The 16,268-nt window shown below is 43.2% G+C and overlaps 1 protein-coding gene across 5 annotated transcripts in view; it reads right to left on the minus strand.

Annotated features, from left to right (window-relative positions):
- Positions 1-9,191: 9,191 nt before the first annotated feature.
- MCM9 (minichromosome maintenance 9 homologous recombination repair factor) overlaps positions 9,192-16,268 on the minus strand; it is an 82,092-nt gene continuing 75,015 nt past the window's right edge. For all 5 annotated transcript variants that reach the window (XM_033867662.2, XM_033867661.2, XM_033867659.2 and 2 more), the window contains one exon: positions 9,192-12,809. In XM_033867662.2, coding sequence (XP_033723553.1) covers positions 11,336-12,809 — 1,474 coding nt within the window. In that variant the 3' untranslated portion in view covers positions 9,192-11,335. The remainder of the gene's footprint in view (positions 12,810-16,268) is intronic.

Genomic DNA, 16,268 nt, shown 5'->3' on the forward strand with positions numbered 1-16,268 from the left:
CCATGATTAGGGGGAGGGAGGAGGTTAAGAAAGAGGCAGATAAGCATATCAGAGGGCATTAAAGGGACACGGTTCCTGCTGACTGTGTTCTAAACTCCAGCAGAAAGCCTGCTTATGAACTGCTGGGGAAACCTCACCAGAGGATCCCCCAACTGGCTTGTGGGTACCCCTAACACCCTGAGGGCCAAACCCACACCTACTGTAAAGCTCCTACAAGAAAACAGTGGTTTCTGTAATGACCTATATGGGAAAAGAATCTTAAAAAAGAGTGGACATATGTATAACTGATTCACTTTGCTGTACAGCAGAAACTAACACAACACTGTAAATCAACTATACTCCAATAAAAAAAATTTTTTTAAATAGGAAAAAAGAAAAGAAAAAACAGTGGGTAAGTTTCTTGACATAGGCCTTTGCAATTTTTTTGGATTTGACACCAAAAGCAAAAGCAACAAAAGCAAAAATAAGCAAGTGGGACCACATCAAACTAAAGAGCTTCTGCATGGCAAAAGGAACCACCAACAAAGTGAAAAGGCAACCTACCAAATGGGTAAAGATATTTGCAAATCATACTCCTGGTAAGGGGTTAATATCCAAAATATATTTAAAAAATCGTACAACTCAATAGCAAAAAACTTCAACAATTTAAAAATGGAGAAGCTGAATAAACATTTCTCCAAAGAGATACAAATGGCCAACAGGTACATGAAAAGATAGTCAGTGTCACTAATCATCAGGAAAATGCAAATCAAAATCACAATGAGCTATCACTTCACATCTATTAGAATGGCTATCATCAAAAAAAAAAAAAAGAGAGAGAGAGAGAGATAACAAGTGTTGATAAGGATTTGGAGAAAAGGGAACCCTTGTGCACTGTTGGTGGGAATGTAAATTGGTGCAGTCACTATGGAAAATGGTATGGCAGTTCCTCAAAAAATTAAAAATAGAATTACCATATGATCCAGCAATTCCATTACTGGGTATATACCCAAAGGAAATGAAAACAGGATCTGCACCACCATGTTTGATGCAGCATAATTCACAGTAGCTAAGATATGGAAACCACTGAAGAGTTTATCAATAGAGGAATAAAGAAGATGTACACATAAACAATGGAATATTATTAATCCATGAGAAAGGACATCCTGCCCTTTGCAACAACATGGATACACCTCGAGGGCATTATGCTAAATGAAATAAGCCAGACCAAGAAAGACAAATATTGTAATGATATCACTTATATGTGGAATCTAAAATAGCTGAACTCATAAAAACAAAGAGTAGAAAGGTAGTTACCAGGGGCTGGGGAGTGGAGGAAATGGGGAGATGTTGGTCAAAGGCTACAAACTTACAGTTATAAGGCGAATAAGTTCTGGAAATCTAATGCACAGCGCGGTGATTACAGTTAATAATACTGCATTAGATTCTTGAAAGTTGCTAAGAGATTAGACCTTAATTGTTCTCACCACAAAAAAGAACTGATAATTATGTGATATGATGGAGGTACTGGCTAGCTCCACAGCAGTAATCACACACTATATAAATGCACCAAAACAACTGTTGTACACCTTAAACTTACCCTATGTAATATGTCAATTATACCTCAATGACAAAAAAATAATGCAGGCTATTGCTTGTGGGAGATTCTGGGCACTTTTTTAAAGCTTCTGATTAACACAAATCTATCTGAGGGCCTTGTGGATTGGAGTCTGACTCTCTGTCCCCATCTCCCAAAGGAATCGCGTGACTGAATGTATATTCTTTCAGAGTACAGCTTCTATGAAACGGACTCTGACCTCATGGCTCAGAGGGTTTCAAAGCCCTGCTGCCGCCGGCTCTTCAGGAACACATTATCAAAGTCTTCAGAAGATGGAACCTGTCCCACAACGACCGAATGGGGTGCCCGCTGAGGTGCTCCCACCTGCTCTGGTCCACCCCTCAGGTGGCCTGTGTGTCTGCTGCTGGAAGTGCCCGAGGAGGCTGACTGCGGAAGAAGTGTTTTCATCATGAGAGTTGAATGCAGGCAGGTCTTCAGCTTCTGCTGGTGAGTTTAGGCATTCCAGCCTTTTCAGTTCCCCTGCCAGAGATCCTTCATGCCCCCTAGCGGTGTGAGCAGAACAGGCTGGGCTACATTCCCTTTCAGGGGGACCTGGCTTGTCAGAGCCACGTTTGTTCAAAGCAAGTAAGCACAGGAAACGGACAGACAAAAACCCCTTCCGGAGGGTTATCTAGGGTCCCATGACTGAAAGCTTTTTAATGAGGAAAAGTCCTCCAGGAAAAAAGTATTTGCACACATTTGATGGAAAATAAAAAGGGCCCTTTGGCTGGGCCACACCTCGCCGTCCTCCACGGCAGCCTTCTCAGTGTGTTCTACGTGGACGGTGCCCAGAGCCCAGCACAGGTGACGGCCCTCCTGGCATGGCGAAGTACAACTGCCCTGGAGTGTTACTGCATCTTCTTAGGTGCTGAACCAGGGCTGAGGTGTGGAGGAGTCCCCTGCTTCAGATGTGGAGCAGCTGCCCGAGTCTGCTTGTAGAGGAAAGGGACCTGTGCTCAGCCCAGCACTGTTGCCCTGGCTTAGTGACCCTAGGAGAGGGCTGCCCACACGTTTCCTTCTGAAAGCACATGATGACTAAATGGGAGATGAGCCAACGCCCTTATGACTTTGGCCTTGCCCTGACACAGTCACATTTCTTTTGGGAGCTGTCATGATATAGCTGACGGGGCACTGGTTTTGAAATCAAACAGTGCCTCCTCCAGAAGCCATTTGTTAGCTGTGTGACCTTGAAAAATTCACACAGTCCCTCTGATCATGTTTCCATCTGTAAACAGGGTTAATGATACCTTTCTTACAGAATTGCTGCGAGAACTAAATATCTATCTATCATCTAACCATCTATCTGTATCTCATACATATGGACTCACACACATACATGAAGTGTCTAATAGGATGCCTAGCACATAGCAGGTGTTCAATACCAGTCAGTTCCTTCACCTTCCCACATCGTCACAATCGTCCGCTCCCAGATCCCTCGGTGCCTGGGAGAAGAGCGGTCCATACATGTCATGAGGCAGGACGCCATCACCACCCTGGCATCTGCCTATATGGCTCTTGCTCCAGAGAGGAGTGAACAACCAGACTCAGTGCATCTGCTTCTGAAACTTCTCAGGTCTAAATCTGTATTTGGCAGGCTTGTTTCTGTTTGTCTGTTTTGGCTTGTTTGGAAATGACATTGGAGACCTGGTGCTTGGGATTTCTTCTGTACTCCAGCCTTAGCAGGACACAAACAATCTCATTTTTCTATAGTGAGTGGGAGTTGCCTTTAACCCCCTGAGATTCTCAGCTGACCCAGAGACTCCCAAGTTCCCTTCACTGACTAAAAAAGAACTTAGAATTGGTCGTGGGTGCTAAGAGGGCAGGATGTGGTGACAACAGGCCCTCCAGTAAGGAGGGGACTCACTAGAGTCAGCGCCCAGCAGCTTTGATCACATCCTCTTCCAGCATCACGTGCAAAAACGCTCTCATCTCAGCCACACCTGGAGGGCGTTCCCTCCACTTGCTAACACCAACCTTAGTGCGGATAATCGTAAGTCTCAAGGAGATAAAAAGCAGGGAAGGAGAGCAGCCTGCTGACCTTTACACTCTCCTCTTGGCATCAAGATTTGCTCTTCTGCTTTTGGTCCTGGAATCCTAAATCCCTCTATTCTTGGGGGCAGGGCAACTTTTTAGGAGCAGTTCTGTTTCTCATAATTATACAAGCCTGACAACAAATTAGCTATGGTTAGTTAGCACGATGACATGCACTACATCTATCCCTTAAATCCGATGATGAAATCAATGAAGAAAAGGCTTTCAAACACACACATCTCAAAAGTGACCTTAATAATAAGATACGTCCTATTTTTGTCAGGTGCTTTCCCTACATGGCACAAAGCTCCCTTCGAGTCTCCTGGGTCCAAGGAGAAGCAGCCTCTTGTGTCTAGTCAACACTAACCGAGAAACACTGGGAAAAGGAGAGAGAAATGGGGAAGTGTAGACAAATGGTCATTCTTCCCTCAAATGTCTTAAATGTCTCATTCAACAAATATTTATCGAGCATCAACTATGTGCCAAGAACTCTTCTAAGAATTGGTCCATCAGTGAGTAAAACAAACAGAAACCCCTGCCCTCAAGGAGCTTACACTCTAGTGAGGGTAGACAGACGGTGCCATGCATGCTGAGGCAAAGAGATCAGTAGCGTTGATCCCGCCATTATTTAAAAATTTGATATTTTGCTCCTTGTGGAATTTTTTTTTTTTTTTTTTTTTTTTTTGCGCTTTGACTTTTAAAAGTATTGCATCAGGGCTCCCCTGGTGGCGCAGTGGTTGAGAGTCCGCCTGCCGATGCAGGGGACACGGGTTCGTGCCCCGGTCCGGGAAGATCCCACATGCCGCGGAGCGGCTGGGCCCGTGAGCCATGGCCGCTGAGCCTGCGCGTCCGGAGCCTGAGCTCCGCAGCGGGAGAGGCCACAACAGTGAGAGGCCCGCGTACCGCAATGACAGCTCACAGCTGAGTCCCCGCCCCCGGAGATTACCCTCAGCGCAGAGCCCTAGCCCAAGGACAGGCCCTCTCCCCAGGGGCAGCCTACATCCGATGATTGATCCACGTGGAGAAGAAGATCCCAGAACCCTAGAGGCCAGATGACAATGCTTAACTGTCAGAAGCAAGGTGGGAGTAAACGCCTCACTGCGGAGCAGGGTCAGAACAGCAGGGAGACACTCACACAGAGCTGTGGAAATGGCTGGAGCCCGGAGATGAGTCCCGAGATCAAACTATACACAGTGTTTTCAAAGTGTAGTCTCTGACCAGTAGCATCAGCATTGCCTGGAAAATTGTCAGAAACCAATTCTCAGGCCCCAGCCCAGACCTACTCAGTTAGAAACTCTGGGGGGTGGGGACCAGCAATCTGTAGTTTAACACGGCCTCCAGGCACTCCAGATGCACTGGTCAAGAGGAAGATCTGGAAGAGGCTGAGGCAATAAAGTCAGAATGTGCCAAGAAACTCAGAATTCTCTGACCAGCTTCTGGACCTGGATTAAGTCTTGGACTTGGAGCCCATTGACTGAAGCAAAGGTCAGGTCCTTAGGTAGAAGTACCCTGCAACACCTTGGCAAGACTATATGACAGTGATTACCCCAGTCCTTCTACAAAGGGACTGGCAGGTATTTACCTGGGTAACTATACCCTGGGGAAAGGAAATAGCCCAATACTTAATACTTTGAGAACCACTGGACACAAGGTCTGAGTTGAAAAATGATACCCAGTATGATACAAACACGTTGCCCCGGTAGAAAAAATGTGTGTGTGGGCCAGGTAATAGATGGACCCAGGTCTACTCCAGAGTAGGCTGACATAGATAATACTGGGAAGTCGCCAGAACACTCACATATCCACACTGGTTCCTTAGCCTGTGAATGAAAGTGGGAAAGGACAAGTGGGAGCCTCTGAAGCTCCCCCTTTACTCCCCCTCTGAGCAAGGCTGCAAAGTACACACATCCCGAGGCAAAGAGCAGAAAGTAGCGCCACCCTTAAAGACCTAAAGGAAGCAGAGTGGCGATCCCCATCGATTTCCATTTAATTCGTCAGTCTGGCCTCTACAAGAATTAGATCGGGGAAAACGTCAGCAGAGTACCCCAAGCTCCAGTAACCTGTAGCGCCAACGGCAGCTGGTGTGCCAGATGTGGTATAAGCCACGGCCGCGCCTACCCCTCAGCCCCCCACCCCCTGCCCACAGCAGCTGATCTGGAGGCAGCAAATGATACTCAGGGTCTGTCTCCTCTACCATCCATTCTAGATTTCCCTCACCCTTGGTTAGCACCTGTGACAGACAATAAACTAAATGAGTAAATGTTATAGTACGTCAGAGGATAAGAATGCTAGAGAAAAATTAAGGAAGGGGAAGAACGTTTTGCAATTTTGAAGGTAGGTAGTCTTCATTGAAGTGACATTTGAGCAAAATCCTGAAGGAAGTGAGGAGCGATTACCTTCAGAGAAAAAGCCCTCCACAGACAGAAGAGCAAGTGAAAAAGCCCTGGGGCTGCTTCATGTCTAGAGAATTATAGGAACCAGCATGGTTAGTGTTTGATGTCAAAAAGGTAGCACGTGGCCAGATGTGCAGGGCCTTAGAGATCAATATTATATGGACTTTGGCTTTTACCCAGGATGAGATGAGAGCTGCTGGAGGGTTTGAGGTAAGAAGTAGTATTACCTGACAGGTTCACTCTGATTACTGTGCTGAGAATAGCCTGTAGGGAAGCACAGTGAGAGAGTATAGTGGCTTGGACTGGTGTGATGGCAGCAATGTGGTGAGAAGTGTACAGATTCTGGATATATATATTTTTCTTTTTAAAGATTTTGTTTTGATGTGGACCATTTAAAAAAAATAATTATTTATTTTTGGCTGCGTTGGGTCTTTGTTGCCGCACGTGGGCTTTCTCTAGTTGCAGTGAGCGGGGGCTGCTCTTCCTTGTGGTGCGCGGGCTTCTCATTGTGGTGGCTTCTCTTGTTGTGGAGCACCGGCTCTAGGTGTGAGGGCTTCAGCAGTTGTTGCACACAGGCTCAGGAGTTGTGGCTTGCGGGCTCTAGAGCGCAGGCTCAGTAGTTGTGACGCATGGGCTTAGGTGCTCCACGGCATGTGAGATGTTCCCGGACCAGAGCTCGAACCCGTGTCCCCTGTTAACCACTGCGCCGCCAGGGAAGTCCCTAGATATATTTTAAATAGAGATTGCACAGGATTTGCTAACAGATGGGGTGTGAGGTACAAGAGAAAGTAAATGGTCAAGGATGACTCAAGTTTTTGGCCTAAGCAATTGGAAGGATGGAGTCTCTAATTTCCCAAGATGGATAAATCTGGGAAATGAACACATTTGATGGGGACAAGATCAGGAGTATTATTTGAAATATGTTGAGGTGGAGGTATATTGACTAGGAGTTGGATAGAGGAGTCTGGAGTTCAGGAAAGGAATCATCAGCTGACCAATAGGTTTGGGGAGTCCTAAGACTCAATGAGAACATTAAAGGTCTGGGAGAGAAGGAGAAACTAGGTAAGGAGAAGAAAAGCTGAGACCAGAAGAGGTTAGTAAGGAAAGCCACAGGCATGTGATGTCCTGGAGGCCAAGTGACAAAGGATTCCAGGGAGGGGACAGGAGTCAGCCACACCAAATCAAGTAAGATAACTGCTGCTCAGTGATCATTCAGTCCTGGAACCCAATTCGCCCGATTCCCAATTTTGCTGTGCTACCAGTCTCCTTGATGTATCAGTAGGCACTGAAAAAGTTAGATCTGAAATATTAAGCAGTCTTTCAACACTGGTTTATTACGGAAGCCCTAAATTAAACCAACTTTGTCCCCACATCGAAGTGTGCCCGATGCAAATACTTGCTTTCTGGTGGTTCGATTCAGCCAAGGCTTAAGGTTCCAACGAAACATAAAGAAGAGCGGCCTAAAAACCATTTACACTCACAAGATAAATAACTTACGCCCTACTCCTTAGTGAGATCAGGCCCAGCGTGCATATCCTATTTCCCTTGTTGTTCTATATCTTGCATCAGAGTATTTACGTAGAAACATGAACAGTTTACTTGAGTTTAAGTTAACATTTCTGTCAAGTTCATGTTTACAAATATTACCTTCAGATGCATTTTTAAGCCTTTAAGAGGGAAGACGGTGGAACTGATATAAGAACAACAGAAGAGTTACCACAGTTTCCTGTGTGTGTCCTCTGAGTGGCAGTGAAGGGAATGAGTGTGGTTAATGCTCCCCTGTATACCTGGGGTGGAGGGCTGCTTCGCCACTTGCAAGATGGGTCATAGACAGCAAAACCTCTACTGGAGAGAGTACTAATGTGAGCCAGGAGCCTTCTTTTACTTTTCCTGAATGTTAACAATATGGAAAGCAGACATGGAAAATGTTATTCTGAACACTGAGGAATACACACTGGCCTCGCCTTCCACATTTTGAGTTTGTCAGATTTGGAACTAGGGTGTCTGATAAGCTGCATCTGAAAGGTTAACCTGGTCCCAGGTAGTCCCTAGACTTAGACATTCATCAGGGTAGGCAGGTTCTGAACACCCAAGTGTTGTGGATTGGCTGAAAGTGAGCTCTAGGGATCTTCCTTGTGGCTGACCTAAGATTTTCTCTAGAACTGTTCTTCCAGTAATTCCACCAGCTAGGCAGATTTAGCACTAGGGGAAGGCACAGAAATCAAATACAATACACACATAAAGAATACGTAGGTTTGCAAGAATGAAAACCTGTCAATCAAGAATAGATCTCTATTATTATAGTTTTGGTATACCTTCAAAAAACAGTTTACAGTTTGGCTGAGTTAAAGATATCAGAATAACATGCTTGTTTTGTCTGTATTTCTAAGAAACACTAAAAATTAAAATAATAAAATCCCTATTATAAATTTTAGAATACCACATATACACTGAAAAGTATATCTTTAACAATGTCAGAAAACTCAACTCTTTTATGTAGTTATGATAGAATTAAGATCCTGGTTTGGTCCTCTCACAAAGAAAATTAGGTACAGCTTTTATTGTGTTTATATAATTTTACATTATTAAAATGTTTTCAAGGAGTCCACTGGCCTGAAAAAACTATATCCTGACATGTTGATTCAGAATTAAAGGTTATTTTTATACTTTCCTTTATTGACTAAAAATATGATTTTTCAGACTGTACATATTTCCCCTGAGACATGTGTTTTTCCTTGGTACACACATTAAATACCATATAAGAGAAAGTCTTAGTGGTTGTGAAATCACACAGTATAAAAAAAAGTAGGACACAGCAGGATAAAATGTGACCTCAGGACATTAAACATTTTCGGCTCTGAAACTAAGGGACCCCACAGTAGTGGCAGTACTGACTTCCCCACGCATCCCCAAAGCCCTGTGTTCGGCCTTTAATACTGTTTGTCACTAAAGGAATAAAGTGCCTTAGGGGTAGTGGATTCTATGACTTGAGTTGGGAAAAAAAATAAAATGAGTCTGGAACATGCTGTTGTTTTCAGATAGCTTGGGTGCTTTTGGGAAAGTCAGAGTCTTAAAAGGACATTGGTGTGAACATAAAGGGACTTCCCATTGACTGAGTTGTAAGAATTTGCACATCAAAAACAAGTACAGAGGTGGTCATAGCACGAAACTAAGCTGTGACAGAAGTTTATTTTTTTTAATAAGTAGGGGAGCAGTCATATTGAGTAGTTTATTTCTTCTAATAATTATGTCTGTTTATAATATTTACATATATAGTCATTGGTCTCTGGGTAGGTAAGCACTGAAGAATAAACACATGGAACTTGTAACTTGACCAAATGATCCTGGCAGAAGAAGGTACTAAAAAAAGTAGGGTGGATTTATTAACACAAATAATGGGACATATGGTGAGATAACACCAGGTAGAAGATGGCATAGACGGTCATATACAGTAACTAAGGAAGACGGACAATTCAACATTGTATTTTAAAATGTGAATTACTCAGTGTCCTGAAGAGACAAGTTAACTACATGAAACTAAGTGCTCTACAATCAAGATTGAAATGAAAGCTCTAGAATACAACCATATTAAATGATAAAAAACAGAACAGATCAAAATACCCTAATGGCAAATCAATAGGCTAGGAATTATCAGCCATGCCCAGCTTCATACATCACTACTGCAAAAGATACCAAGTTTCAAAGACAATAATTTATAAGAAAGGAACTTAAAAGTTTACCATAAAAAAAGTCAGCTCGACACTGTGGCTCAAGTTTGAAATACCCTAGTCTTCACAATCAGACCATATCCAGGCCAAGAATCACCAGTCAACAACCCAGAGGCTTTGCTTTTCCTTTAGTTCTCGTAAGAATGCTGAAACTCAGGGAAGTACTAATACTTAAAAATTAGGACTATATCACATTAAGAATCATACTACACTGGGAAGTTAGTAAAGTACAGAAATAATGAAGAAATTACCTAAACCATAGCCTTGATGTTTTAGGACAGGTTTATGTGAATGTGCAATAATAACTTATAATCACTGCTTACGTATGTTGTTCATCAGCTGCTTAAGGTGTTTGAGGATTTCAAGACTCATCCATACTAAATTTGTACTCATAGTTTAAAATTTTTCAGAAAATTTAATTAGTCAATTTTGGAATTAATGTTTAAACGCTCAAGAAAAATTAGGTTCCTAATTTTTTTTCTGTATGAATTTAATGAAGTGATCATTAGACAAAGTACATATAGTTTTCAGTATTCCTCAAGTCTAAAGTCCCTCAGACAATGAAAGATTCTATTATCATTTTCCAAGTTCAAACTTCAGAAGAGAACGTCTATAATTATGAAATCCTAACAAGCCTTGCTAGAATCTAAAAGAAAAAGTTACTCTAAAAGCATTTAAGAAGGACAAAGCTTGAGTGGTCTTTTCCTACCAAACACAGTTATTGCTTGGTTTTAAAGACAAATGAATCATAACTTAGTAGGAATCATGTTTCCATGTTAACCACTTGGATGGATGCCATGATATATGACTGAGACTACTGCACACTCTCTTCTTCCAACTGTAGGATTTAAATTGTATTGAAGGTAAGTCCCCAAGACATAAAAAAGAATCTGAAGCACGAACTGTTGGCTCAAGAAAGAAAGGAAGACTCAAAAGGTCAATACCCCAAGAAAGCTACTATTTGACCAGTGGCCAGATCTCTATGACTATCACGGAACTGTGAGAAGACCTCTCAAAGAAACAAAAGCTTCAGTCATATTTAATCTGACACATGAGAATAAGTACAAAAAAATTATTAAAAAATCACATGATTTTGGCAAATCATAATAAATATTTACCACACTCAGCACATCTTGGGTGAAAAAAAAAAACAACAAAGGAAAAAAACGAACAAACAGAAAAAGAGTTCATCTGACTTGTCAGCGTTGTGAGTGTTACCTTCCTGGCATTTGCTCCTGAGTGAATGAAGGGATCGCAGGAAAACCTACCCCCTAAAAAAATAAAACCAAACCCAAACAAAACAAACAGAAACATCTTTGGGAATATAAGTACTCTGTTTGCAAAATCAAGCACAATTGTTAATTAATTAGATTCAAGCACTGGTATCACACTGACCTTCATTGATTATACAGCTTTTCAAATCATGAAGATAAACCTGAATTTATAAAACCTGATGGGGGGGCTGGTGTTCAGAATGGCACCCAATATGGCCAATACTTCTATATATCCATAAACACCATGTTGATATCCTGAAGGTGCGGGCTTGAGTGGATGAGGGGGAAACCTGACCAGAAAGCTTTTCATGATTATGGCTTTTTTCTTATTTCTTCATCCCAATCAAAGTCTAATGGTTCATCATCTAGTTCCGGTAAAGTGAAGAGAGATGTTTTGGAAAGACTCAGTCTCTCGGTGGATCCCCCCAGCTGAAAAGTTTTCCTTTTCCTGCCAAGCACTGTAGCTGCGGTCACAAGAAGAGGGCTGGGGCCTCCCTCACCCAGGTTCTTACTTTCAGGAGGAGGAGGGGATTCTGATTTGGATTCAGAGGGGGAAGCAAAGGAGAAGTTTGCCAATCTCGCTAACGTGCAAGCACGAACCTTGCCACTTTTACTATGGCACGAAACCTCTTCCTTTCTGTCTCTTTCAGAAGCAAGATGCAAACGCCCAGTGTTGCTCCCAAGCTCTAAGTCAGGCTGGACAGCTCCCTTTGCAGGGCCACATTCCCTCTTCTCTCTCGGGCCATCTCCGTCCGGTGGCTGCCGTGACACCTCCTTTGTCTTATCTTGCAGCTGAGCTGGGCTTCTGACTTCTGAGGTAGAGGCCGGCTTGTCTGGACCCTTCCCAGGCAGAGCTGCTTTTCCTCTTGCTCTACGTTGGGGAATTTCAGGACTCTGAACTGCTGTTTCACTTGTGCCAGGAGACACAGGGCTGCAGTCTTCAGGAGAGTGGATCAGTTTTGACTTCTTTTTGAAAGTAAATTTTGCTAGTTTGGCCACAGGGGGACCCGGACTCTCAACACTTTCAAGGTGCGGCTCTTGCACCCGAGCAAGGGATTTCTGTCTCTTTCTTTTGGGAGTTCCAAGCACTCTCTCTGGGCTCTGTACAGGAGTGGGCCGAGGATGAGGAGAGCTTGTGGGCTGCGAGGGCGGCCTGGCGGGATTCCTGCACCACTCCTGGGCCCTCTCCTTGCGCAGCTTGTGCAGTTTCCTGGGGACGTGATGAGTCAGTACTGAGTCTGGCTCATCAGCAGATACTGCTGCTTCAGAAACCATTGCTGCCTTTTTTGCCTTTTCACCCTCAAGGCTGTCTGGCCTCAATGGAGCTTCTGTCTCTTCTGGTGTTGGAAGCGGTCCAGTTTCCAATTTGCTCCTTTGGCCTGGCTCCCTTTTTTCCTTACCCTGAGATTTGTTGTTGGAGATTTTCAAAGCCATCTCCCCCCCACTTGTTTTGGGACTAGGAGACACAGGAACGGTGTTTTTAGGTTCCATCGGATGAGTTGCTATGGAGTCAAACCGGTCCAAACTGTCATCTTGGCTATTTCTGTGCTCAGCTGAATGCCTTCTACTTGTCAGTCTATCGGGCCCCAGATGGGATGGGGGATTGGGAAGTGGGCTTCCCCCAGGCCTGCCTCCAGTAGAGGACAGATGTGTGCTGCAGTTCACTTCCTGCTGAGCTGATGGGCTGAGCTTTGATTCTTCCCCTGGATCATCTCTCAGGGACCCTGAAGTCGTCTCTGCTTCCATTGCCCGTGGCCGGTGTTGACACACACTCTGATTCTGTAACCTGCAGAAGATAAGGAAAACGTGTACTGCTTTAAGCTTTTCATTTCTTTATTCTCTGAGATGCCATCTCAGGGTTTAAGTCCAATATAATTCCGGGTTAATACCACATACAGTCCCTTAGAGCAGCAGGAGGAAATTATACTTTCATCAGGACAGAATTCAAGTGTTCTGATAATCATTCTAATTTGACCTAAAACGGTAGTAAAATAAAGAAAATGAAGTAGCAGGTTTGTGTACATACTCTCAGATCTCTCTGAAAGTCCATTTCATTCATTTTAGAATGCTCAGTCTTCTCTCTCGTGTTAAATGTTCTCCTACAAGACAGACTGGTGGCTATGTGCAGAGTCGCTGATTATGGACCAAGAGAAGTGGCTCGAGTTGTTTGGTAGCCAGTCCTCAGATCTGAACCAAAGTGAAAGACTATAGTTTACGAGCTCCTCACATCTCTTGACTTAACTGAGGTACTGAATTTTCGTGCCTCTGAAAAATCACCTTCCTCAGGAGTAAACAGACTGTGACTCCTCCGCGCTGTGGCCCCCGCCCCTCTGGCAGCCACCTGCCTGGTAGACCTCCTCCAGGCAGCTGTGACCTCTTCCCTGCCTCGCCCAGCCACGTTTCAGCATGTGTTCTGGGCAGCCACTCTCCATTAGACTGATACAGAGTTGAAACCTACTGACCTGCCCAGAAGGCGGAGCTCATCTTGTGATATTCGTTTTAAACTGGAATAATGCCAGAGGACCAATTTCTAACAGGGGTTGTAGCTTCTCAAAAGCATGTCCCCTCCTAACAACCTAGAAATGCCTTCTCAGTATAAGGGGCAATATGACTGCTTCCATGCACTAAATCCAAACAGAAACTACACCAAAAAGCAGATGAGTAAATTATTCTAAAGCTCATGGGTAATCATAGAAAAAGAAACAGAAGAAAATACGTTAAAATTAAATGGATTTTAAACTTAAATATATTTAAATACATTAACATGTTAATGATAGCTCTCTCTGGGAAATAAGATTATGTCTGATTTTTTCATTATTCATTTATTATTGATACTTTCAAAATACTCTATGAAGAACGTGCATTATTGCTTACAATTGGGGAAAAAAATACCCGAAAATTATTTTGGACTATAGTCACTGGTAGAGTTGGGAACATCAATACAGGAAAACCTAGGTTCACTGTAGTCACAGCCAGACAAAGGCAAAACAAAAAAAAAAACCCAAATAGCTTTCAAAATTACTACTATCTAGTATACTTTCAGTATCAAATTGAGGTCAGGGATACTCGTAACGCTCCATAACTTTAAAAATTTATGGGAATTTTAAGGGTAGAATAATTTAGCCCTACTATCTTAGTCTGATTCTGATGTGTGAAATTAATTTCTCCACTGTTTAAATTCTGCATTTTACTATACCTCGTAAGACATCTTTACACGCTGTTTTTGTTTTTGAAACATCTTTATTGGAGTATAATTGCTTTACAAGGTGTGTTAGTTTCTGCTTTATAACAAAGTGAATCAGCTATACATATACATATACCCCCATATCTCCTCCCTCTTGCATCTCCCTCCCACCCTCCCTATCCCACCCCTCTAGGTGGTCACAAAGCACCAAGCTGATCTCCCTGTGCTATGTGGCTGCTTCCCACTAGCTATCTATTTTACACTTGGTAGTGTATGTATGTCCATGCCACTCTCTCACTTCTTCCCACCTTCCCCTTCCCCTTCCCCGTGTCCTCAAGCCCATTCTCTACGTCTGTCTTTATTCCTGTCCTGGCCCTAGGTTCTTCATAACCATTTTTTTTTTTTAAGATTCCATATATATGTGTTAGCATACTGTATTTGTTTTTCTCTTTCTGACTTAATTCACTCTGTATGACAGACTCTAGGTCCATCCACCTCACTACAGATAACTTAATTTCGTTTCTCTTTATGGCTGAGTAATATTCCATTGTATATATGTGCCACACCTTCTTTATCCATTCATCTGTCGATGGACACTTAGGTTGCTTCCATGTCCTGGCTATTGTAAATAGAGCTTCAATGAACATTGTGGTACATGACTCTTTGAATTATGGTTTTCTCAGGGTATATGCCCAGGAGTGGGATTGCTCGGTCGTTTTGAGATGGGTAGAACAGCCACCATTTGAGGCTGGCCGTCACTAGTAAAGCATTTTCCCAAAGAAAAGTGATAAAAATACAAACAGCTTTATTATTCACATGTGCTCTCCTTAGGAAATAGAAAACTCTTTCCCAAGGGGATAAACCCACGTGCTACTGGGGGTTTTCCCTCTTGCTAAGCTTGGCTTTAGAGTGTGTCTTGGAGGTTCCTTTGCGGGGCACCTGGCTTTGCTGCTGTGAGGATCAGCTCTAGAACATGCCCTTGCATTACAGAGAAATACCAGAAGAAAAAAAACATTTCAAAGGCCACTTTAAGGTCTATTTTTTAGACCATCACCTACTCTTTTTTTGTTTCCCTTCTTTCCCTCCAGGAGGGTCATCTTGAATTTGGTAAGTCCAATTGCTATTTTTCTATCACACAACACTGGTTCTGAGCCTCACATTCCTTCTTTCCTGAATCCAGCATGTCAGCTTAGGGTAGTCAAAATGACCAGGTTCTGGCCACTCAAAATGAGCAGCCTTTCCAAAAGCAAAGCCAAACCCAGGACAGGCCTGAAAAGGATCAGCTACATCAAACTATAAAAGAACCAGAGGAAGAGCTTTTATCGTGAAAAAGCCAGGAGACCAAAAAAAAAAAAAGAGTCTGATTTTAGACAAAGTGCAAGTTTACTGCAGGCTGGCACCTGGGTATTAGTGGGACAAAACCAGTCCCCACACTTCCCCAAAAGGCTGTGCTGAGGTTTTATAAACAGAACAAGAACACTGCTGGATGAAGAGAGTGAGCAAATAGGAGAGAAATGCCAGGAAAAGAATTCTCAAGGTTTTACTTAAACAGTCAATAATCTCAGTGTGCTCCCCAAATTCTCGCTGTGCAGCTGCTCTGCTCCCACATGCCCTCCATTCACCAGCCCCCAGCTTTGAGATCAACACCGGTAAACAGATTCAGGTCAGTCATTAACCCACTCACACGAACAAGGAAGAGGCCCGATGGACACACTTGCCATTCCTCACTCTTGCTTCACAGGCACAGACTCAAAGTCAGGCTTTTTAGAAGCTCATGTATTTAGGGAGCATGCAAACGTGAAAGTTCAGACAAAAATTCTTTAGGTAATGTGTGTGACACATTCCTTCCCACATGTCCACATTTTAACAAGTCACTAGAAAGGGGAGTTTTGAAACATTGCTGTTGTCATTCCTGAGTTGTTCCCCTGTAGGATGAAAAACAGTTCCTTCATGGTCTTCCCTGGTGGCAAAATCCCAGTGTGAATAAGGCCATAAAATCAGTCATTTATTCAGTAGTCCATGTGAGGCACTGTGCTGAGTCCTGATACTAAAACAGAATAT

Source organism: Tursiops truncatus, chromosome 12, assembly GCF_011762595.2.
Source record: "Tursiops truncatus isolate mTurTru1 chromosome 12, mTurTru1.mat.Y, whole genome shotgun sequence".
Classification (NCBI taxonomy): Eukaryota; Metazoa; Chordata; class Mammalia; order Artiodactyla; family Delphinidae; genus Tursiops; species Tursiops truncatus.